The 23,927-nt window shown below is 39.9% G+C and overlaps 1 protein-coding gene across 1 annotated transcript in view; it reads right to left on the reverse strand.

The window, feature by feature from the left end:
- Positions 1-23,927, reverse strand: part of ADAMTS17 (ADAM metallopeptidase with thrombospondin type 1 motif 17) — an 84,911-nt gene that overhangs the window by 48,822 nt on the left and 12,162 nt on the right. Inside the window, exons 4-9 of the mRNA XM_053463779.1 lie at positions 22,299-22,467; positions 20,933-21,108; positions 19,198-19,281; positions 18,349-18,503; positions 17,974-18,017; positions 1,844-1,949 (exon numbers count right to left, since the gene is read on the reverse strand). Of these exons, the coding sequence (XP_053319754.1) occupies positions 1,844-1,949; positions 17,974-18,017; positions 18,349-18,503; positions 19,198-19,281; positions 20,933-21,108; positions 22,299-22,467 (734 nt within the window). The remainder of the gene's footprint in view (positions 1-1,843; positions 1,950-17,973; positions 18,018-18,348; positions 18,504-19,197; positions 19,282-20,932; positions 21,109-22,298; positions 22,468-23,927) is intronic.

Here is a 23,927-nt window from a genome sequence, read left to right on the forward strand (position 1 = left end):
CATTTATGATTTTAAACTGCAGCAATTAGCACTAAAACAGTGAACACAACTCTTCAACTGTGAGAGCAGGTATTTCATTTTGTGACTAACTAGAGTAAGCAGAAATCGACATAATTACATTTTACTAATGAGCGTATTTCCCATGCAATTTATCTCTGTGTGTTTTTTTTAGTGGATTCCAATTCCTAATTATTCTTCTATTTACATTATCCGCATCGGCTTAGTGATCTCATAGCACACATGCATCCCATATGGTGATGGCACCACTACACCAGATTATTTATGCATTCTGTAAATGTAATTAAGATCCATTGTGTGTTAGATTTTACTACTGTGGAAAAACTTTAACCCTTGAACAACACAGGGGTGTACACAACACATCACAAATTTGGGGTACCCATTTATGAGCTGATGCTTCCATAATACAAACTATTATCACACAATATGACCCAGCAAGATCTAAACCACAGTTTACCAGAGATCCATTGAGTTGGGATTTAACCCACTGAGCACCTGCATTCTTCACTTCCCCCATTTTGGTATGACATTTTTCATTGTGATTTGAGTGGAAGTGCCTTTCTACGATTTACATGGATACTACAGATGCATTTGTATAGAATATGTGAGACTTTGATTTGGGGTATGATCTGAAACATAATTTTTTATTTTTTATAATAATATGATTTTTGTTCCATAATGAATATCTAATCCGGATACAATCCCATGTCCTTTGTTTTCCAGTTGACTCACTTTGTACATGAGAATATTTTTCTTTCTATTTCCTTTTATATGGTTCTACGATTTTTGCTGATGCAGCAGCTGGACGTCTGATGACTATATGGACTTTTTTTTTTCCCAGGACGTATTTATATTTCTTTCCTCAACAATGTTTGAGCTGGGGGTCACGCATGCAGCTGCTTTTGTAATTAGCAAGGGGATGGAGATTATATTAGTAAAATGCTAAAATAAAAATAGACTACATCCTAATAAACATGTGTAATATAAAGCGTAATGGCCAGGACAGTTCTTCACACCAAATTAATTTTCAGCTTACAACTAATTTTAGCTGGGCAGTTCTTCATAGATTCCATCTGAATAAGAGACCTATGGAGTTCTGAAAGTTTGCATGACTTTTATTTCTTATTCTACGCTGGACAAATAAAAAGGTATCAACTTTAACTAAAGACCCTATGGGTACCAGGGTCTTTAGTTAACCAGGGTCCAGGGTAGTTAAACCAGGGTCCAACATAAGAAACAAATAGCATAGCAAAATGACACAGTACCCCAGTAACGTCCCCCAAATGACCACCGAATGAGAAAAAAAACCCAAAAAGCGAATTGGGGGACACGACCAGAAATTATGATAAAGGTCTGCTCCTGCCAGACCACACTTGGTTACTGTCTTAATTTTAAATATAACTAAATTATTAGATATCCTGAAGGGTCAGTTTTAAGAAATAAAAACAGTAAGAATTATCTTAGAATTGGACAAATTGGGGTATATGTAAAATTGTACGTAAAAATAGTAAATTGTACTGGTTTTTGTAAACTATAATTATTCTTAACTTCGGTAACTGATTCCCCTCTAATTCTAAATTCTAAAAAAATAAAAAAAGAAGAGGAAATGAATGCTTGCGCATCTATAATCACAATTGTTATTATTCCCCACTTCTTAATATGAAGTCCACGCTATGACTTTGTGTTTTCACATCTGTAATATCCCTACACCTGAGGTTTAACTTTCAGTGAAACAACAATAATCCCAGCATATGGAACAGATTGACGCTTTTACAAATCAAAAAAAAAAGTTAACTACCATATAAAAACTCTGAGAAAATCTTACTTGTGACCCAGCTCGTGAGCGATGGTAAAGGCCAGATTCAGACCGTTATCCTCTGCCAGAACACACTTGCGTTTCGGACTGCATGCACCTCCCAGATAGGCTATTCCTGCAGACAGAAAAGCAAACACTTTGTTATTCTCCTCCGAAAAACAGATCCCTTAACGGATACACGTTAATATAATAATAATTAATTAATATAACTAGGACTGGTTTTATCTGCATGTTCGGAATAACCATGCAGCCAATGGGAGATAACGAGGGATGACGAAGGGCTATATTCAGTAGAATCTGGATAATTATTGATTGGTTTCCTTTATATATTTTGCAAGACTGTACACTAAAAACTCACAAATAAATGTAAACAATCCTAAACTGTTAGGGTCCAGGAATGGTGAATATGTATTTCGATTGCATCTTGGAACAAATATGAAACAGGTAATTCTGCTGGGCATTCATGTCAACCAAACTCATATTTCGACCTTTTACTGTATGTAGCTATACTGTATACAGCAGGTATTCCAAAATTTAAAACACCAGAACAGTGGTTTTTTTAAAAAAAAATATATATATATATTTTTTTCTGCATCACAAATGGACTGGTGAATCTACCTGAATACCAAGGGACTGATTGATCTGTCTTTTGAGGACATTAGGAAAATGTTTATCACTAGTCCAGAGCATTTCGCAGCTTCTATGCAGCCTTGTTTTGGGCTGCTGTATTACCGGGCTTTCGCCTGCACTTGTCCTGGGCTGAAAGGTAAAAGCCCTTCCCCGATGACATTATGCCCCCATGCTTCCAAGCTAGAGTCTCTATCCGTCATAGCAAGGAACCTAGAACGTAAGTGCCCATAAACATTAATGCATTTAGACCTGAAGACAGTCAGTAAACAACTTAAAATAAAGGGTACCCAAGTGGTTAATTATATAGCGAGTTTATGAAATTAATCTTTTTTCATTTCCAAATTCCAGAGGAAAAAAAAAACGCAAGCTTGCAAAACTTGTAGCCACAACATTCGAGTTCAAGTGTTTATTTCAGGAACATTGTTTAAATCAGACAGATTTATAGATAACGTGAGTGACAGACATGTATACACATGTTAACCGGGTTACACTAAGTTACAGTACACTGCAAATTAGTGGGTTACCCCAGGACATGCCTAGAAAATGCTTTGAGAACGTGAGGGAGTCATGCTGCTTGCATGGAAAATGTGACGGGGGTCTAATTATATATGCTATTTATCTTTACTCCTTCTACTGACCTCAGATAAACCACACATGACCTAGGATATATCTTGTTATGGGAAGACTTGCGTTGTGTGTAAAATCTAGATTCCTTAAAAAATTGCCTTTCTGTTGAGTTAATGAAACCAAGCGGAACATGTTCTTTCACTGGGGCTTTGTTTTTACATGTGGTAATATTAAGCACTGTCGTGTGGGGTTTTGTGACTTCTGTTGGCAGATCAATGACCTGTCTAAAATGTAGACTTTTGCAGAAAAGTAAGACTGCACACTGAATCATTCTTACTAGAACTGTGCACCGATTCAATGTCCATTGCTGCCACAGCAGAAGCTCACTACTGCCAATGAGGTACAGCCACTAGTATTTGTACTTCTGGCTGATGTTAAACCATCCTGAATGATCATATCATTTTTTTACCCAACATGGCAGTCTCTGGTCGTGTGAATATGTGTTTTTTTCTAAGTGAAACACCTCTCTTTTCATTAAAAGTCAGGCATCGGTAAGGCAAATGCTTCACCGATATCAATGAAGGAAAACACAGTATTACTCTCCCTTTAAGGATACTTGCTTAATTGTGTGTGCCCCTCCTGCTTAAATGCTGTTCCATGAAAATACAAGAGGATGTGACCAGAAGCCTTTTCTATGCATTTTACTTGCAGTTCCACATGTGGCCACCAGGCTTTAGGCAGAATTTACACACTGCCTGTATCAGTTTTGTGCTCCTTTCATGCAGTCCATTTTGACAAATATGCATTAGACATGGCAGGACTATGTGCATTGAACATTGTCGCTCATTTCAGTATTAGTCAAATATTTTGGGACACTATATTAACCTCTAGCCTTTGCCTGTCCCCTGGGCTGGAATCTACTACTTGTATGCAGTAGAGTAACTGGGTTAGTGGGGGGGTTACATTTCCGTCACATACAGTTGCAGTTTTGGATTGTGCTCACAAAAGTTTTGTGAATTATTATCATTATTATTATTATTATCTTTTATTTATATAGCGCCAACAGTTTATGCAGCGCTTAATACAATACATAAATTCAAGGGATATGACAAGACAAGAATTGACAGACTAAGACAAACCGATACATTTGGTGGAGAGAGCCCTGCTCGCAAGCTTACAATCTAGAGGGAAAATGGGGTGATAAACATAAGGCATAGAGAAAGGGTGAGAGGTATTGTGCGGTTGTATCGATGACAAGGATGTTCTAGCAGCTAAGATGGTATGCTTCTCTGAAGAAGTGGGTTTTTAGATGTTTCTTGAATGTCGGGAGGGAGGGTGAATTCTGAAGGTTCCTTGGGAGCAGATTCCAGAGATATGGGGCAGCTCGAGTGAAATCTTGTAGACGGGAAAAGGAAGAGGTGACGAGTGAGGAGGAGAGCCTTAGCCCATGGGAGGAACGTAGGGATCGAGTAGGAGAGTATTTGGTAATGAGGTCAGAAATGTATGGAGGAGCAGTATTGTGGATGGCCTTCTATGTCAGTACCAGGATCTTAAATTTAATTCTAAAGGTAATCGGGAGCCAGTGGAGGGTTTCACAGAGGGGGGAAGCAGAAGAGGAGCGACGTGCAAGGAAGATGAGCCTAGCAGCGGCATTTAGGATAGACTGTAGAGGAGAGAGTCGAGACAGTGGAATGCCAACCAGAAGAGTGTTGCAGTAGTCAAGACGGGAAATGATAAGTGAATGAACCAGAGTTTTTGTGGATTCTTGGGTGAGGAATGGGCGGATACGAGAGATGTTTTTTAGGTGTAAGCGGCAGGATCTGGCGAGGGACTGAATGTGAGGGATGAAGGAGAGGTTTGAGTCAAGGATGACCCCAAGGCATCGGGCCTGGTTAGTAGGGGAGATAGTTGTGTTGTTAATGGTGATAGAGAATTCAGGTAGTGGAGTGGAGATGGAGGGAGGGAAGATAATGAGTTCCGTTTTAGAAAGATTAAGTTTCAGGTAGTGTTGTGACATCCATGAAGAAATAGCAGACAAGCAGCTGGTGATCCGGGACATGAGAGATGGAGAGAGATCAGGAGAAGATAGGTAGATTTGGGTATCATCTGCATATAGATGATACTGGAGGCCAAATGAGTTGATTAGTTTGCCAAGAGAGGAAGTATAAAGAGAGAACAGCAGAGGGCCAAGGACTGAACCTTGGGGGACACCAACCGAAAGTGGAAGGGGCGATGATGTGTTGCCTGAGAAGTTGACAGAGAAGGAACGGTTAGACAGATATGAGGAGATCCAGGAGAGAGCTGTATCTCGGATGCCCATAGAAGCAAGTGAGTCAAGAAGAAGGTGGTGATCAACAATATCGAAAGCAGCAGAGAGATCCAGTAGTATTAGAATAGAGCAGTGACGTTTAGCTTTGGCAGAGAGCAAGTCATTGGAGACTTTTGTTAGAGCTGTTTCAGTAGAGTGAAGGGGTTTGAAACCAGACTGTAGAGGGTCAAGGAGGGAATTAGAGGAGAGGAAGTTAGTGAGGCGATTGTACACAATCCGTTCAAGCAGCTTAGAGGTAAAAGGAAGCAGAGAGATAGGGCGGTAGTTAGTCAAACAGACGGGGTCTGAGGAAGGATTCTTTAGAATTGGTGTGATTAGCGCATGCTTGAAGGCAGATGGTACAGATCCAGATGATAGAGAAAGATTAAATAGGTGGGTAAGTGATGGACCAAGGGATGGACATAGAGACTTTGTGAGGTGTGAAGGGATGGGGTCAAGGGGACAGGTTGTTGGGTGAGAGGAAGAAAGAAGAGTGGCTATCTCTTCTTCGGTTGTAGGGGAAAAGGCAGTTAGTATAGTAGGAGTAGAGAGGGTGGTGGTGAGTGGTGTAGGAGGGAGTTGTAAGGAAGAGAGGTCTTTTCTAATAGTCTCGATCTTCTCTTTGAAGTGGGTAGCAAGATCTTGGGCAGTGAGAGAGGTTTGTGGTGTGGGTGTGGAGGGACAGAGAAGGGAGTTGAAAGTAGAAAAAAGGCGTCGTGGGTTGGAAGAAAGAGAGGATATGAGAGTGGAGAATGGAGTCCACACATTAATTTTGTCACTAGACACATCTTTCGACAGACAGATACAAAAGGAGCAAAGGTTAAAGAGATAGTCCTCACACTGAGATAATCCTCAGGTGTGTGCATAAGGGTAGTCGGTCACATGTTTATTTTCTCCCGCATGTTTTCAAGCACAAAACGTAAGCAATGTCTATTTCCAAACAAAAATCTATTTGGGTGAGAATTCCTAATAAGTAACTCTTTGGGGAAATGGTATACAACAAAAACATAAAGAGCCGTTTGACCATTTATTGATTGCTTGGTTAACTTGGTCACATTATATTGTGATGCATACTAATTGTTCAGCATGACAGGCGTGTATAATTGTTTAGTGATGCCTTTCACGCATCACATGATCTTATGCAGGTAATTCCTTCTGATATAAAGTAATAAAGTACCCTGGTTATGATACAGAGAGATGCCAGGACCTCCCTGTGTCAAGTACACCGTGACACTTTGCTCTTTGCTAATAATACCTAATAACAACATTTAGCTAATTATGGCCAGGCGGCTGTTACAACACACATTGATAGTGCTAATCTTACCTAATATTGATCCACTCTGGTGTATCCGCATCTCCTAGGTAAATCTATCAATTTGGATTTATGTGCTTCTTAATGTATGGACATAACACGTAGTTCTAAGTTATAGAGGACATACATCTTTCCTTAGAATAATAATCATAAGTAGTATTAAACCACAGATGAGTTTACACCGTGTAGAACTAATATATCATTGAAAGAATAGTTTTATATCATGTTTCACATGTAAATTAAGCTAAATTAAGCAAAGTTGAAGGTTTAAATCTGCAAAAAAATCCATCATCGAATTGCGGTGATATTAAAAAAATATATAAATTTGAACCCAAGGGGTCATGTACTGAACAAACATGGTGCAAAATTTAAGTGCAAATTGTATACCAATGAGGAACCATGGGGTAATTATAGCCCCATTTGGAAGAGCTTTGTTGATACTTTAACATTTATTAGAATTGCATTTGAAATACTAGAAACTAATCCTATTTGAGCATTTTTTTTGCATTATTATTATTATTTTTGCATGATGTTTTTTATTTGATACTTACAAGAAGAACAATGTATTTTATTTACATAATTTAATTTACAAACACACTTCCAAAATAGGGTAGTTACTACATAATAATCTATGTGATAAGTGTCACCTATAAAAGAGTTAATATTTTGGATCATTTCTATCAACCAAGTTTCTAAATATATGTGAAATAGATCACAGCTGTCGGATACAGAGGCAAGGATGAATCAGAACACAAAATTAATTAAACTTCTGGAAAATGTCCAAAGTTTTATGTACCCTAATCACATTTATCTCTGCCTCATGTCAGCCTCTTTTCCTCTTTTTGATTGCTACATTTTTGTCATCAATGCCTGTGACTGCCAAGGCAGAAATTCAGAAAACTGTATTCTAGCTCATGGGTGATAGGGCCACATTTTAGGATTTCGCAAACCCCGTGCCATTCAATGAACGGATAAGAGTGTTGCTGAGTAATCAACAGAGGAGTTCAACTCAGGGGAAACGTGCTGGAACTGGGTTCCTGGCACGCTTCCCTGTGATGAATACCTTGGATAGCTTGAAATACCTTTAGTTGCCTTGTCCTTAAATCAGATGAATTCTCCTCAATCTAAGAACATACAATGGTTATTGCTGTACTACTACAGAAAACAGTGTAGAGATGTTTGTGACACTTTAAACTGGATTTTTTTTAGACTTTTTTAAAAATCCACAAGAATCTCAAACATAGTTTTAATATCCTTCGGTTTCTTTTTGATGGTTACCTGTGCAGTTCTCCCTATTACACATCTGCACCGTACATAGTCTAAACAGGAGACATTCTCTATCCACTATCCAACCAGCTTATTCCACTTCAATTGCAAGCTGAAATCAATTATTTAAAAATTCTAAATGTCCTGACTGCTGCCAAGTGCTTCTCCAACAACTCAGTTTTGGCTTATTAATATACAAGTTATTTTTAAGCGCCCTCCCACTGGCCAGTGTCACAAGAGGAAAGTATTATTTGCAGATGACTTCATTCATTTATAATCATCCTGCTTTTCTAAAGACATGCCCTCTCCATGATTTGAGTTGTCCTAATGGTCATACAATCACAAATCATAGTACCCATGGAATCGCATTCTATACTAATTATGTTTTAAATGACAGCTTCCTTAACAAAATAAAACGCCAAGCTGCCTCGTGTAGATGGTACCTTAGTTGCAAGAAATATTAAGAGTTAAGCGGTCCTTCCAAGTTTATCTTTGTCCGTCCCACCCTACATCTATGACTGCCTATTCCAAACACATTCTATTGTGGTCACAAGTCAGCAATTTGTAAGGAACATCAGGTTTCTTTGTTCAGCATGTGTCTTTTTCCAGGGTGAGTGGAGCATTTTTCTGGGATTTTGATCATGTTTAATTAAAATGTCCCTAATCGTAGCCTTATGATCACTGATTAATAACTAACTGAAATACGTTCAGACAGTGCTCTTAAAAATAGTCTTTGTGGGTAAACCCAGGATGCTTTCACAAGTCAAAAAAAGGCCAAATGGTACAGAACCTCCTAATCGCAATGTAATGCTATAATACATGAAATAACTAGTTTGCCTTTACAAAGGCAGCATGACCACAGCCAGATGTTACCAAGCCCGTGAAATCCCTTCTTTTCAAGTGGAGCACAATATCAAACATATATTCTTAACATAGTCATGTGTTGAAAGTGGACAAAAAATATCTATTCAGGTCACATTGGACCCTTTTATGCAATGTGAATGTTGGTCAGTGAACTTAAACATAACAAATAAAAGAAGCCTTATGAGGAAGTGAGTCTTTTTTGATGTTCCCACACCTACTTTAAGCAGGTACCAACATAAATGATTGTCTGGGCAAGGATCTAGTCCCGGGGTGTCACAGACAGAATGTCTTATGTTGTCACCCTGGCTGACACTTTAATAAAACTGGCCTTCTGGGTTATTTTGGAGAATTCGTGAAACACAGGCTCAACCTGACAAATAATAGCCCAGCTAACTAATCACTAAGCCAATCTATCAGCCATTAATTATCATCTCCAGTCTCACGTCAACCTGGACATTTCTGTATCGATAAGTTCAAAGTGCAATTAAAAAGCCTCTTCCCAGATTTTTAGACCGCATGACACACACCTGTACTGTGGATCTATGCATTTAAATACTAGTTACGAAATCTTATCTTTGCCAATTGCTCCAGGTAGAAAATGATTTCTAATCAATCAGAAGGTCTTTGCAGGATATTCTTCTGCTGAAACATTTAATGTGATTTCACTCCCTACACGTGTAGGAGCCTATTTTGCTGGACGAATGCCCAAAGCACATATCAGGAATCCCTTTCAAGTTTATATTGCTTAAAGATTGGAGATTTAATACTGAACCGGACCCAGTTTTGAACCCCGTCCATTTAAAATAAGGCTTTAGATCATATATCAAATTACTTACTTTTTTACATTGTATACAAAAATACTAATGTATTTAAATAGAACTATATAATTAAATGTACACTTCAACCATCATATGCACTTTCATTTGTATGATAGCTGAATATCACCTTATATTTTACCACTACTCATTTCAATACAATCCCATTTGCTCTTTTTGCCACCCAGGATATTTTTTACGCAGGAGATATGTTCTCCTGCTCAGTAGTGCATATACCTACAAACTAACCAGTGATGGCTTGAGCAAGATTTACAGGGGTCTACGTCTATGTCTAGGTGTGTGTGAGCATGAATGTCTCTGTTAAAGTGTATGTGAGCATGAATGTCTATGTATCAGTATGTGTTAACATGAATCTGTATGTAAAAACTTTATGTACGAGCATAAATGTGCGTTTTTATGTTTGCATAGATTTGTGCGAGTATAGATGTTTAAGTGGCGTGAGATGGATTGTGTCAGCATAGACATGCATGTGTTGGGTTTGTGTGTAAGCATGAATGTGCATTTATAAGTGAAATGAGATGTAGTGCGTGTATTAGAATGTGTGTAATATTAGAGTGTGTACATGTGTGTTTGTTAGCGAGTATGATTAAGTGTATGTGAAAGCATGGGTATGTGTGTTGGCATGTGTAAATTTGTGTAAGCGTGTTTACATATGTGTGCCAGAGTGTAAATTGCAAGGGACAATGGTGGCACAGAAAAGCCGTTTGTGAGTTAGGATGAAATTGATAAGCTGCTTGAGGGCAAAGATGGCACTGTGGGACAGTTGCTCGGTGACGTTGGGGGGCAATTTTATCTCCAGGGGCCTTGTGGTTTTAAGTTAAGCCTCTCTGCCACCCTCTCGGTAAAATAAAACTTCCTTACATTTCACCTAAACCTCTGATCCTCTATTATTAGACCTAAACAAATTAATGATTTCTTAATTTGCATTGCTGTAAAGAGCAGAATGTCTCCATTATCATTAAATTATAGTCTCTCAACCTCAACACCTCTGTGCTGAGCCCAAAAACGTGATTAGCCATTTTTTTTTTTTTTTTTTTTTTTAAAGATGGCATATAAAAATGTTCTGGTTCAAAAATTAAGTAAAAATTACAAGGTACAGATGCTTTTTATGCATTCCCACACTATGCATTTTCTCTATACGTGTCCGGTTATAAAAAAAAAACTCGAACACAGTGTGTATGATCAAAGTTTTTGTACAACATTAAAGCTCCAGAAACGCCAAGAATTATGTGTGTAGTAACAGCATTAATTAATATGATCCATAGAACAATAAGGGGGCTGTCATGCCTCCCCCCAGGTCTCAGCCAACCCATTCCTGCTCGCTGAAGTACTAATGGCAAGTACCCCGGAGCATGGTCTTCAAGGATGAACAGCATATTGTGCTGCTGCTGCTACCTAAAGAGGAAATCCTCTTCTACTGCAGTGGTTGAGGGTGACTGCAGCCAGCATGTAATTCCGAGTAGTATGCATCGGAGAAGTACTTCCTTCTTCTTATACGTATTTATACCCTAACTCTCTCTATATCCCTTGCCCACGCAAGAGTTTTTCCATTTTCTTGCCTTGAGTTATCTTATCCTGTTTTACTGTCACCATTGGATTCTCAATTGTGTACAAGACTTCTGCTTGGCTTTGACTTTTGTTCCTCTCTTATCCCTGTGTCTTGACGTCTTGAATGCTGCTCCGGTATACCAGACCTTGACCAGCCTTGACTATGATTCTTTCTTGCTGTCCTATACTACTTTCCTGCTGTTCCTCTGCCAAGTTTTGTCCAAGGTGATACCAACACTGGATTGGGGTTTCTTATCCTGACACCTATACCTAGCATGACAGGGGCTCTCACTGCCCAAGACTTTACAATAAATCTGCCTAAGCATTTACACCACTTCAATGTACCAGGTTAATCCCAGCGGTCTTTTTAATAATAGTTTCCCTGTTGATCAGTAAAAAAATCTTAAACAATGTGAAAATCTTTGGGAAAGCCATGAATGTGAGGTTAATTTAATGCATTATTTTATCTGTCAGCCACCAGACATGCAGCAGTTAACCGGGTGCCCTCTCTTTCCACTGGCAATGAATGAGGTAATGAAAGGGGTCTGGAAAAGAGATTCCGCTTTCTGCAAATGCTTGTACAGCTCCTCCAATATCCCTTTGGATCCTGTATCCAACACCCAAATTCATACGCATGTCAATGCATTTTACATGTAAATATACATTCCCAAGTGCTTGAGCTGTAGTGAGTCGATATAATTATACCCAAGACAAAATGCCCTTTTTCTCCATATTTGCCTTTGAGGTTAGAGCCTTAACAAGGCCACAAAGATGCTGCTTGGCACATCTGTGATTACGCTGAATCAATAAAACTTTGTACTTCTTCTCTAGAGCTTTCAATGGTGTCCCTCAACACTTATCTTCATCCAGGAAGCAGTGATATTAAACTCTTGTAGTCCTCAAGGAACCCCCAATGCTTCCAGACTTTAGATTTAGAACAAACAGTACAATCAGTCTGTGCTAATGAAGCAGCCCATTGGGCCTTTGTCAGGTTGTTGAGGAAACATGCACAATTTTAGGGGCCATGATGGCCATAGTTGGGAGCCAATGCTCTAACAGTTTAGCGGACAAGGGCACACGCATTTTACAGACAGCTGTGTCCAGCACACACTACACTGCAACGTCACGCCCCAACCTAACTGCTGCAATTCTGGAATGACCCTAGTTCCCCCCTCGCCAATCCTGTCTGAACCCCGTTCCGACATTTCTGTCAAAATAATTTTCCACATCCTGTGAAAAAAAAAATAACTGCTTCACAGTATGTGCTTCCCGGTGAGGTCACTCTGCAGCTGCTGTGTATCTGCTGTAATTGTCAAGTTTACCCCAGACAACATGACTGAGCCATTAAGTATATATACAGTGTGTTATACAGCCTACTTAAGCACATTAATCTCCTTGATTGAGGAGCTGCACATTAAAAAAGTCATGCTCTGTCTGGGGCAAACCCCTTCACCACAGTAGCTGCTCGGTGCTGACATCATCCTTTCCAGCCTGGCAATATTTAACAGCATTACGCAGCTAGACAAGAAGCCCATACCTTATATCTGCTTGAAAACATAATATTTTCAGCTGATAAAATTAATTTAACTGAATTATTAGCAAGAACCATTAGGGTAAATCAGGAGTTTATTTGTCTTTTTTGTTTCCAAAAAGGGTAGGAGGGGGAGTATGCCATCACAGGAAAATACTGATTGCACAGTATATCCAATAGACACAGCATTTGGCCCTAGATCGTGTATAAAACATGAGACAAAAAAGGGAACATCACAATGATAATAGGTGACACGACATTTTTACCGGCTTAGGACAAAGCTAATTCGGGCTGCGTCTCACATCGGAGGTGAGGTATGGTGGGAGAGGGGCGATGGGGTAGGGAAGGCGATGGGGAAGACGGGAAGATAAAGGGAGAAAAGGATAAGAAGGGGAGAAGGGTGGAAAAAAAGGGGGGGGCGAGGTAAGCGCAAAGTAAACAGAAAATCCAAGCCTTAGAGGCTCAAGCAGACGCGTCACTTAGTAAAGGCCGAACCTAAGGGCTAGAGGCAAATGAAAGCCAATGAAACCAGGTCTTCTGGTACCTCTCAACAGCACCATCTGCTGATAGAGCCAATTCTTCCATTGCTCTCTTATGTTCTTTAAACATAGGAGGGGATGGGTCACCGAGTGCAAAGGTATCAAGGCCTTGCCTCCGTCAACAAATGACGGACGACCGACTTCTTATACCAAGAGACAGTGAAAGGCATTTGTTGAAGGAGAAATAATTCAGGTGCGCTGCGTAAATTGTTGGCGCTATATAAATAAAAGATAATAATAGTAATAAGGTGTGAAGGGGATTGCTTTGTCTGTAAAGGACTGTAAGCAGTCATGGATAGCAGACCAAAAGGGGACTATTCGCGGGCATTCCCACCATAAGTGTAAAAGGGAACCCGGGGATGACCCACATCTCATCACGTCACGTCAGGTCTGTAACACAACGCTACCGCAGGGGGCCTATACCAGTGAGCCAGTAGTTTGTAAGACATTTCCTGGTCCCTATTATTTAGAGAACCACGATGAGTCAGGATATAAATTTTCTCCCACTGCTCCCCCGTGAGGACGACCCACAGCGCCTCCTCCCACTGTCCATAAACGCCGGGGGTACAGAATTCAGGGAGGACATCAGCAAGCCGTACAGTCCGTATATACCATGGGTTTCAAATACAGATAAGTCTCGCAACACATTATGTCTCTGTACTAACGAGCGATGATAGCCAGTTAATTGGGCAAATCTAAACTTGTCGAGCAAGGTGGGCGGGGCAGGTGCCACTAACTGCTCCAGAGGCCGAAGCCCTGCACGAATCACGAAAGAGCGGATCCTTGAGCCCTCCCCCGAGGAGGGAACAAGTCAACTCCCAACCCAGGAGGGAAATCAGGTTGGATATGGTGGGATGGTGGATATCTGCGAGCCACTGGTTAGCAAATGCCAGACTTGCAAAGTAGCTCATATGAAAGGACGGGGGGAGGCGAGACGCCAGGCCCGCAACGAAGACTCTGAAGACAGAAGCCTTGCGGAGGAGAGTGAGGGGCGCCGAGTGGTTTCAATTGGGGGGGGGCACATGGGGGTCACAGCATGATGTAGGGGGGCCGTGGCCCCCTCTGCCCCCCCCGCCGACGCCACTGCCCTTCCTACTAGCAAATGAAAAATTAAAAGGGTCTTGAGGGGTTATTCATATGAATAACATTTCAGCTCTCTGATATCACTATGCATTATGAAGCGCCAACCCCAGTAAACTACTGCAAGAAGGACTAAGATGCCTTTTAAAATACATAATATTAATAGGAGAGCTGTTTTTCTGCAACCTCCAGGGTAGTAATACATATACCGGTATATAATAATTGATGGGTTTAATCTGCTACTGATACATCTCCCACATTCACTATGGCACTATCTCTTACATTTTCTCTATTTCTTATGTTTTTCTATAACTCATCGACTTGCAAGCAAGGCTTTCTTTATCTATTGTAACACCTCATCTTAGTTTGTCAATTCTTTTCAAGCTTGCCTTAACCTATATATACGTATAAGAAGTGATGTAAAAATTGTTGGCGCTATATACAAGATAACAAAAATGTTTCCAGGTATATCCATTATTTATTTATCTGCTTCTTCTGGGTGGACAAGGCTGGAGTACAGTTTAAATAACTAACTATACCACTATTTTCTCTGGACTATATATTTGTTAGATTAGAGCCCTATAGACTTCCTATGTACAACGTAATACCGGTTCCCCGCTTGTTCATCAACGTGCTGTGCGTATGAACCACTAATTCCTTGCTTGCTTAAGAACACCCATATGTCTCTGGGTTGTGGAGAAACCGTAAATCCAGGTTCTCCCTATAGAGGAAACACGTTGATAGAATGGAGAGATGTTGATGAATAGAGTATAAAGATTCTATAAAAGGTAACTTCAAATTATCCGTAATACACGTCTATTGCCAGTGTTCTAAAATAAGGAAAAAGTGCATCTTAATATTGAGATTTATATAGTGTATGATAAAGGAAGACTGGTTTTTTTAAATTTAATTTCACCCAATAAATATAGTATATATTACATACGGAGTCTGCATCATATATGCATGTAACATTGGGAAGCAACGAGGATTGTGTGGTGGTCTTTGCTAGAAAGATCTAACAAACAGATAAAGAATTGCTTGACTTACATACATGCATCTCTGGGAAGGTCATACAAGGTCACGCTACTGAAGGGCCCTGAGCTAAAAGTACCATGACGGAATGCTTAGCATTTTCCAGCAAATCCACAGGATTAATGACAATATAAACAGCTTCTTCGTGGCCACATGAAATATGCTGAATGTGTATGAACTTCAGTTATCATAATCACATTATAAATGAGCATGTTTTTCTTTTTTTTAAATTATTTGATCCATGTGTTAGATGGAAAATAGCAAGATCGGCAATTTGTAAGGCTTGGGTGCTCATTTTTATATAAAGTATTGAGGCTGACCAGCTCTCCAAATTGCTACTGTCAAGAGTTTTTTAAAGCCGCCGTTTCCATAATGCTAAGAATAAAACAGATATAGAGTAGGGGTCTCACATCCACTACAACAGAATAGATCTCCAGTGACCAAGACACTCCATGTCTGGAGTAGATGCTCTCAGAATTCTGTACTAATAATAATAAGAAGCTTTCATTAAATGTAAAGTCACAAACCTGATGTAGAGTTATTTTTTGTGAAGAAGTTTATCCGGTACAATAGCCTAATGCCCCTTTTTATCACTGTTACGTATAGTCCTGAGTCCATTCTACCATCTGGCCTAAGAAGCATCTCTTGGCATCTGGGATCCTGAGTTGAAGGTAAGGGGTATTTTGAGTTGCCTTGAGAAGCTGAGTTTCAGAGGAATGTAGCAACTACTTTGATGCACATAGCTCCCTCTTGTCTGGTTTCAGAATGAAGTGCTGACTGAGGCTAGTTGGAACTCAGTTTAGAAGGGCCATTACCTGCTCAGTTAATGATGGCATGTTTGAGGAAATCTTCCAGCCAAGCGCTACATTCCACTTAATCTGAACAGAGTTTAACTAATGACATATATTGAAAGAAAAGCGCCCAGAAGCTTTGCAATGGTTCTATCAATTCTCACCCATTTTACTCTATTATTATACTAGTAGACTAAAAACTACCGCATCACAGACTTCTAAAGATTCTACGGAGGTATGTCATTAAAATATAAAAAGTAGTTAGGAGATCTGTATAAAATTTTCTTTTAAAAAAATCCTTTCTTACACCCTAAAAAACTGGACTGCAAAGAAATTTTAGTAAATCTGCCCTTATAATAATAATAATCTTCAGTCAGCCGCTGTCACAATCCAGCACAAAATATTATATTAAAATATTATATTTAATCATTTGGCTGCTATGTTCATTTACTCCTTGCAAACAGTTTGGATGATGTATTATTATTATTTCCCTGGAAAGGTTGTCTCATTTAGACAAATTCTATCATTAACATCTAGGCACATAGACATGGGTCAATAGAGCAAAACAACCCCAAAACTCTCTAAGAATCACACCTCGAGTGTGTTGGGTGTGTTACGTCTCAGAAGTAGAAAAATGGTTAAGGAATTCCAAGAAATAAGCTGAGAGTTTCCTTCCAACCATGAAGGATTCTGTATAACAATATCTTCATACATGCGAACCTTAAAACACTTCTTTCTCACTTTTTCCGTTTATAACATAACTATGCATGTGATATCCCGTGTGAAACCACACTGAACCCAAACAGATGAACTTATTACTACTTATTACCGGATGATTATTTTTCTCTTTAAAACAGTGCCTTTTCCTAGATATAGTAAGATCAGAAATTAAAGATCTTCCCAAAAAATATTATAGTTTACATTACTTAACAATGCACTCAATACTAAGCCAGGCTTGTCTCAATTCTAAGTGTTATTGTTGTTTTCCCGTCATTTTCCTGCCTTTTTAGTTCTATACAGAACATTCCATATTTAGATGGAGCAATGTGATCCCGAGTAACCCTAGTAGAGAGAATGGTGTATCAGATTGTATACTTTTCAAATGTTTTAAACACCCTTCTTGAACTCAAAAGGATAAGCGTTGGCTGATGCTTTCAAATAGCTGTAATGTCACCACTTGGAATCTGAGCAGTTACACCAGGCGGAGGAGGCAACTGAATACAGAAGGAGGAGTGCGTATACTTAGAAGGTGACTTCATATGAATGAGCAACTCACAGCCATTAAGAAAAGCTTCCAGCGGAATGTTACGTATCTCCATTCATAAGACTATTGTTACACATGGCTGGAGTTAAATGGGGTTACTTCACCAGAAATCCTTATATGTATACATTGCCAAAAAGGGGCAAATGGCAGATGTATAGACGAGACAAATGATTTTTAGAAAACAAACAAGCAATGTGTTAAACACTAGTGAATAATCTAGTCAATAAAAGGGAAACAAGACAAAATGACCACGCTCCCCACATTTACATGTAAATAAATACATTAATATATAAATAAGTAACCAAGGCTCACTTAGTCTTAAAGGCGATGCTTCACCTAATATATCTGATATATGGCATTATTTTTCCTGGTAATGTTTAATACCAAAATCAGGAAAATCAGGCACTGAGAGATTGTTGCCATTAAAGCTATGAGGTTAATGAAAAGTTTCCGTGATGTCACAAGAAATAATTAAATCAGAGATATGCTTACGTTTGTTAGCTTATCATGCCATAGAGCTCGGTTCATGTTTAAATGTGAAATGTATGCGGAATAGATTTTATTTACTTACCCACAGTGTCACAGGGTTCATCTTTGTGGACACAGAAATCTGTCCTGAAAGAAAATGGTATACTGTAAAAGCTACTCCAGGCATCTTAATTAGAGGTGCAAAGCCCAGGGAACCACCTACATGTACAGCTGAGTTGGGTTAAACCTCCATGCATCCTAAAAAGCCTCCATGCATCCAAGCTACAAGACGCTCTGTCCACCTATCAAGTTTGGGCATACAGGTTCCATTTCTGAGCTTGGTAATATGGTGGTAGTGGCCCAACAGCATATGAACAGGTGTCCGACAGGTGTTTTTGGATATGCCATAACATACAGATTCACTTATTGTTGCAGTTACATGAATATTATTCTGCATACCTCAATCAGAAGTCCCTACCTGGTCATGAATACAGCTACATCCACAGGGGTGTCATCCTTGGCTCCTGGCACCTGGTTGTTTCCCAGGTACTTGGAACCGCCATACTCGTCATTCTGCCAATGGCAAAAACTCTCCAAAGACCTCTCCCCATGATGCCCGATAGATAACTTGGCCTGGTAATAGAAAGGTCCTTTTAAGGTTCTGCTCTCAGGGAAATAATAATATTTAATAGTTATTTTATCATATTCCACCAAGCTGTATTTAAAAAAATTGTGATTAATGCATTATGTTTTATTTTTTTAAATAAAATATTTGCAAATATATCGTAGGAATACAGCAGTGATCTAACAACACACTCATTCATTCCCCATTCGCTCAACCATGGAAAACTTGTCAGACTTGTCTAAAAGCAGTCACCTCCGCCACTGCTTACCTCGGCTATCTTGGACTGTAAAATAATCAAATTAATCAGCTGCCTAAGCTATAGTGACTAAATTACAGCTGTAATCTGCAATTACATACCTCCCAAGTGTCCCTCTTTATGAGGCACAGTCCCTCTTCGGTACCCACATCTCCCAGTCTCATTTTCCACCCCAACCTCTTTTATGGAAGTTTACAATGTTTTCTGTGTAAGAACGTTCTAAGACCTCAAAGTGACTGATCTATCAGCCCTTGGATATCTTACTGATGTGAAATTCAAAGAGCAGTGACTCAATAAAACGTGTGACTTTAATATATGGATCAAACAGAGCCAGGGATGCAAATACCATGCTGGAAGATTACGATACACAAGTAATCAGGCTATATTGACGCTGCCACATCACACATCATACCAGGTTTTCGGTTCTCTATACACTCCTCACTTACTGGTCGGCTGTGTAGAAGGACCAGCTTAGTGACCCGTATATACACTTTTATTCCCAAACTCTGGTGCTGAAACATGTTGTATACCTGCAAGAAGCAGAAAATAAGTTTACTTATATACCCAGAGCCGAACTAATATAGCTCTGTTACTGCCAATATTCTTAGCCAATTATCCATAGCCATACAGCGAGTCATATTCCCGTAATGCATGTGCAGATATTCCTCTGCAATAATATTTTTGTGATATTAGTTTTACGGGAAGGCTACTGAGCCACATGGATAGTTCTCCAGCACAACCATTCTGAAACCAGACAGTCAGTTCGTTGGTTGTCGGTACTTCTAGCTTTCACAGCAGAGAGAATGTATGGCATGTTGCTGAGGCTGCAATTCCTAGCTAAGGTTAGACCTGTAAAATGGATGCAAAAATAAGCAGCTGCCAGCGGCTCCCAGCTTGGGCAAATAGCTTGTCTTTTTTTTTTCCACACTTATCACTAACCGCAGACACCATTCTGCGGATGGTAATGACAGGCTGCACCTCTTTTGTTCCTCCGGGCAGAAATGCTTTGCTCATGACATGCTGCAATGGGAATTCTTCTGTGGCACATTTTGGTCAACACTGACTTCCAACACACTTTCCCCTCTGGCCTCACAAGCTTCTGATTGTAGGCTGGTGATGAACATTTTATTCTAGAGATTTATGTAGACTGCTTCCAGTAGCTGGTCATCAATCAGGCTACAGAGACGATACGGTGTTCTATGCACAGAGAACGTCATGCAAGCTCGTATACAGTGTGCCCATTCTGTAATCACCAGTTAGACAAAACCCATCTCCAGCATGCATAAGCCTATGCCACCTTACTCCACTATCCTAAATATAAAGAGATATATGAAAGCACAATCCCCAAATATCAGTTCTTCACCTCCTTGGCATTTAAAGGGTTAAATAAAGTTTATGGCTATTTTCGAGAAAATAGTTCCCAGCTAAACGCCTTTTTTCTGACATTTCTGTGGGATGCGGTTTATTTTGGGTATATATTGTTCGGACGATGTTGGGACACGACTGCCAAATAGAGGGCCGGAGATTCTCCAGTGCCGGCTTGGACAGTTTTTGAACCCTAGGCCTGGGCGGGTAACATCATCCCACAAACATAAGCGTACAAGAAACTTACAGGACGCTGCCTTAATTTAGCAGTGAAAAGAACTTAACTTCAAGAGGTGGCCACACTCGGAGTTCAACCACAGCTATGTAATTGGAGCTGTACTATTTTACGTGCTACAACTTTATTTATATTTGTCGGGTGACATAATGCCGCCCCATGAAAGGGCCACCAACTTTGGGTGGATTCCAGACAGTCTTCAAGGGCTCCACATTTATGGAGTCTCCAGAACAGCTGTTGTTGAATTGGAATAGTTACATCATGTGCTATAGATACACGCGTGTTTATGTACAATACATAAAACACATGTTTAACATAGCCAACAGCATTTTAAAACATACCTCCCAAGCTTTGGTGGACATAACCCTGTCAAAGTGTTCTACAGCCCTAAAGCTCACAATAATATGTATATAAGCGAAAGGAAATACTGTGTATATTTTGACTAACATCCTCATTTTCTGAGCCTGGAGGATGTCTGTGCACGAGCGGTTACCCCACATTAATAAAAATGAGAAAGGATAAAGTATAATAGAAGAAATGTTGGAAGATGTTGTTCCTCCAATCTCTGCAAGTGGACGTACCATGTTCATTACAGTAAGAATAAACCTCTGCGCAGCCTCTGCACCGTGATACTGCACCATGTCAGCATCCGCTACGACCAGGGTCTCCACCGTGTGCTCTTCAGACAGCCTGATTGCATTCCTCCTTTCCCGCCATTCACTGGCAGCCTCGCTCTTCTTCTGCTTCTTTTTTTTTCCTGCAGTTGTACACATGATATCTTATGAATACCTCATTACACTTTTAAAGGTTAACCCATCCGTGCAGTTAATTGGAAGCCATCTCCGGTGCTTGTGATGGCTCTTTAAAAAAATACATACTGCCGTCCGGCAAGACATTTATTGGAAGGCTAGACTGATAATGAATGAACCTCACCACCTACATGCATGTGTATTAAAAAACACCAGGCATTGTGGACCATTGCTTAGGGCCCAATCGTCTTTAAGGGTCCATGGTGGGATGACCCCCTACCTGGCATATTACTGACAGGCCAGTAAGAATGTAGGAACATAGATTCACTAATAACCCCGGGGAAACAAGAATAGATAGGGTTAAGCTACGTTTAAGACAATATTGCTTCTGTTCAGGACTGAAAAACCTGTAAAGAATTTAATCCTGGCCTAACCTGCAGAAATGCCTGTCAGGTGTGGACACAAAAAAAACGTCCTATTATTATTTTTAGAATTACTGGAAGTGAAAAGGGATATCCTGTCACTAAAATAACGATAACATAATCTGTTAAGTGTAATTATATGCCATTAAAATGGCATGTTGAGACAAGACTTGCCTGAACAGAATTATGGTTTAAGAGCTGCGTAATCGAGTTTAGAAACGAGCCCAGGAAATGTGTCTGTAAGGGCTTCGTGGGCAGCAAAAAAAAGTCAACATCAATGAACTGGAAATACCCTGAACTGGTTATTTAAAAGGGCAATTTTAGTGGTTATGTTATTTATACATTGGACTGATAAGTTATCCTGCTATATAAATATACATTTATTTTAAAAGAATAGTTACGTTAGTTTTTCTTTAGCCCTCTAAAATATCTGGTGCCTCCTCACATAATACTATTTAGCCCCCCCTTCAACATTATCTGGCAGCCCCTCCTTCTGCACACAACACTATCAGACAGCCCCTCTCCACTCTACACACAACATGATCAGGCAGCCCATCTCTTCCTCACACACTACACCATCCTGCATACCCTTGGTGTGAATTCTTGTTTCCGACAGGGAAGGTCCAATCATTGTGCATGTTACTTTAATTCCTACCCAACATTACCAGCCAGGAGTATAGTGATGAAGTATTTAAACATAGAGAAATAAGTGTGAAGTCTGTACAATAGAATACTTAAGACTTAATATATAAATATATATACTTCCCCAAACACACCTGATACAACATGACAGTTACTGTGATGAGCATCAACAGGTGACACAGGTGTTGCTGAACGCTTCTGTCGGACGATGTGCTCTCTTTCAGAAAAGGGGAAGATGGATTCTGACGTACTGTTGGTTGGTTGAATTATCAGCTGCTCGTCCCCTATTTGAATGTATCCATTCTGACCAAGAAACAAATCAGGGAAAATATTAGCGATCTGGCCTAACCAGATGTGTGCCTCCTGCTCCTAGAGAGCTACAAATCTAACACAACCCCAAAACTTTACCAAAAGCATAGCAAGCTGTCCATAACCGACTATTATAGATATACAGAAGTTGTACAAATACAGCAAAAACACTCCCATTGTTAATAAAAAGGCATATGTAGCAAGGTTTGTTGTTGAGGGCTGGTGTACACCTGCCACTTTGTAAAGTACAGACGAGGACTTGTGGGTGATGCAAGTTCAATGCGAAGCCCATTGAAGTCAAAGGAGGTGTAATGCAGGCTTCTACCACTGGAGGCAGCTGGGGTGAATCACTTTAGCCATCATGTGCACATAAGGGCATATGATAGCTTATATGGAGCATCTGCTAATATACGATTCCAACTAGCATTTGCGCACATGAATCTCAGGCACTGATATATAAAACAGCAGGTTCATGTAGAACAACAAAGACTAGTTTGAAGAAGAACAAAAAACAGTCCAGGCACAGACTGTTAAAAACTGTTTTTTTAAACAGTATTTAAACTTGGGTATCAAGTTCATGTTAGTTGTAATGAGAGAGGTCCATAGATTTTAAGAGTTGTGTCCATGTTAGATACCGGCTTTCATTCTGGTACCAAAACTCCTGGCATACTAATTAGTATTCCGCAAGCCGCAAACAGGATCTCAAGTATTATGGACTGTACAAACTGCTGGCTTTTCCCAAAGAGGAAGCGGCTATCTGGATCCGATCCTGTAAATTCTCTCCTTCTTCCCTCCCATCTGGCTGTAAATCTTGCCATCAATGGCGATGTCAGCCATATCAATGCAAGCACTGGCCCCAGTACTTTATAAGTCATACAGGTAGAAGGGTTGTCAGACTAGGATCCGAAGATGGAAAGTACAGACCCACCGCATAACAGTATTCCACCAAAAACAAACATGAAGAATGACAATTTGCTAGTCAGGGAAGGGCGTCGTGGCCCAAACCAAGTACACTTAATGATTTCTTAAAGACAACAGGAGTCTCAAGACAACAGTTTGGCGGTACCATCAGAGAAGTATAGGTGCAGACAACCACAGCTGCATGCACAGAATATCGGGCACAATAATTAAGGACCCTGAGACTTTTAAATACCGTCTACTGTTTTCTTTTAAAATAAAACTTTTATGTGTTCAGAGAAGGCTTGTCTCCCATCCCAGTTTTGGAGAAACAGTCCCCAACGTAGGTAGACTCTCCTGTGTCCTGCCCTGCCTTGTGGCTACCAGATTTCCGAAGAAGTATATGATACATGCATGACACTCTTGCTTCAGACATGGACTGTGAAGATCACTTAAGAGATAGCCAGAGAGCTAACAATATCTCATATCCTACCTGTCGGAGGACCTTGGTCTATCATCTAAACCAAAGCTGTGACAGATGCACAACAAAATACATT

Source organism: Spea bombifrons, chromosome 4 (assembly GCF_027358695.1).
Source record: "Spea bombifrons isolate aSpeBom1 chromosome 4, aSpeBom1.2.pri, whole genome shotgun sequence".
Lineage (NCBI taxonomy): Eukaryota > Metazoa > Chordata > Amphibia > Anura > Pelobatidae > Spea > Spea bombifrons.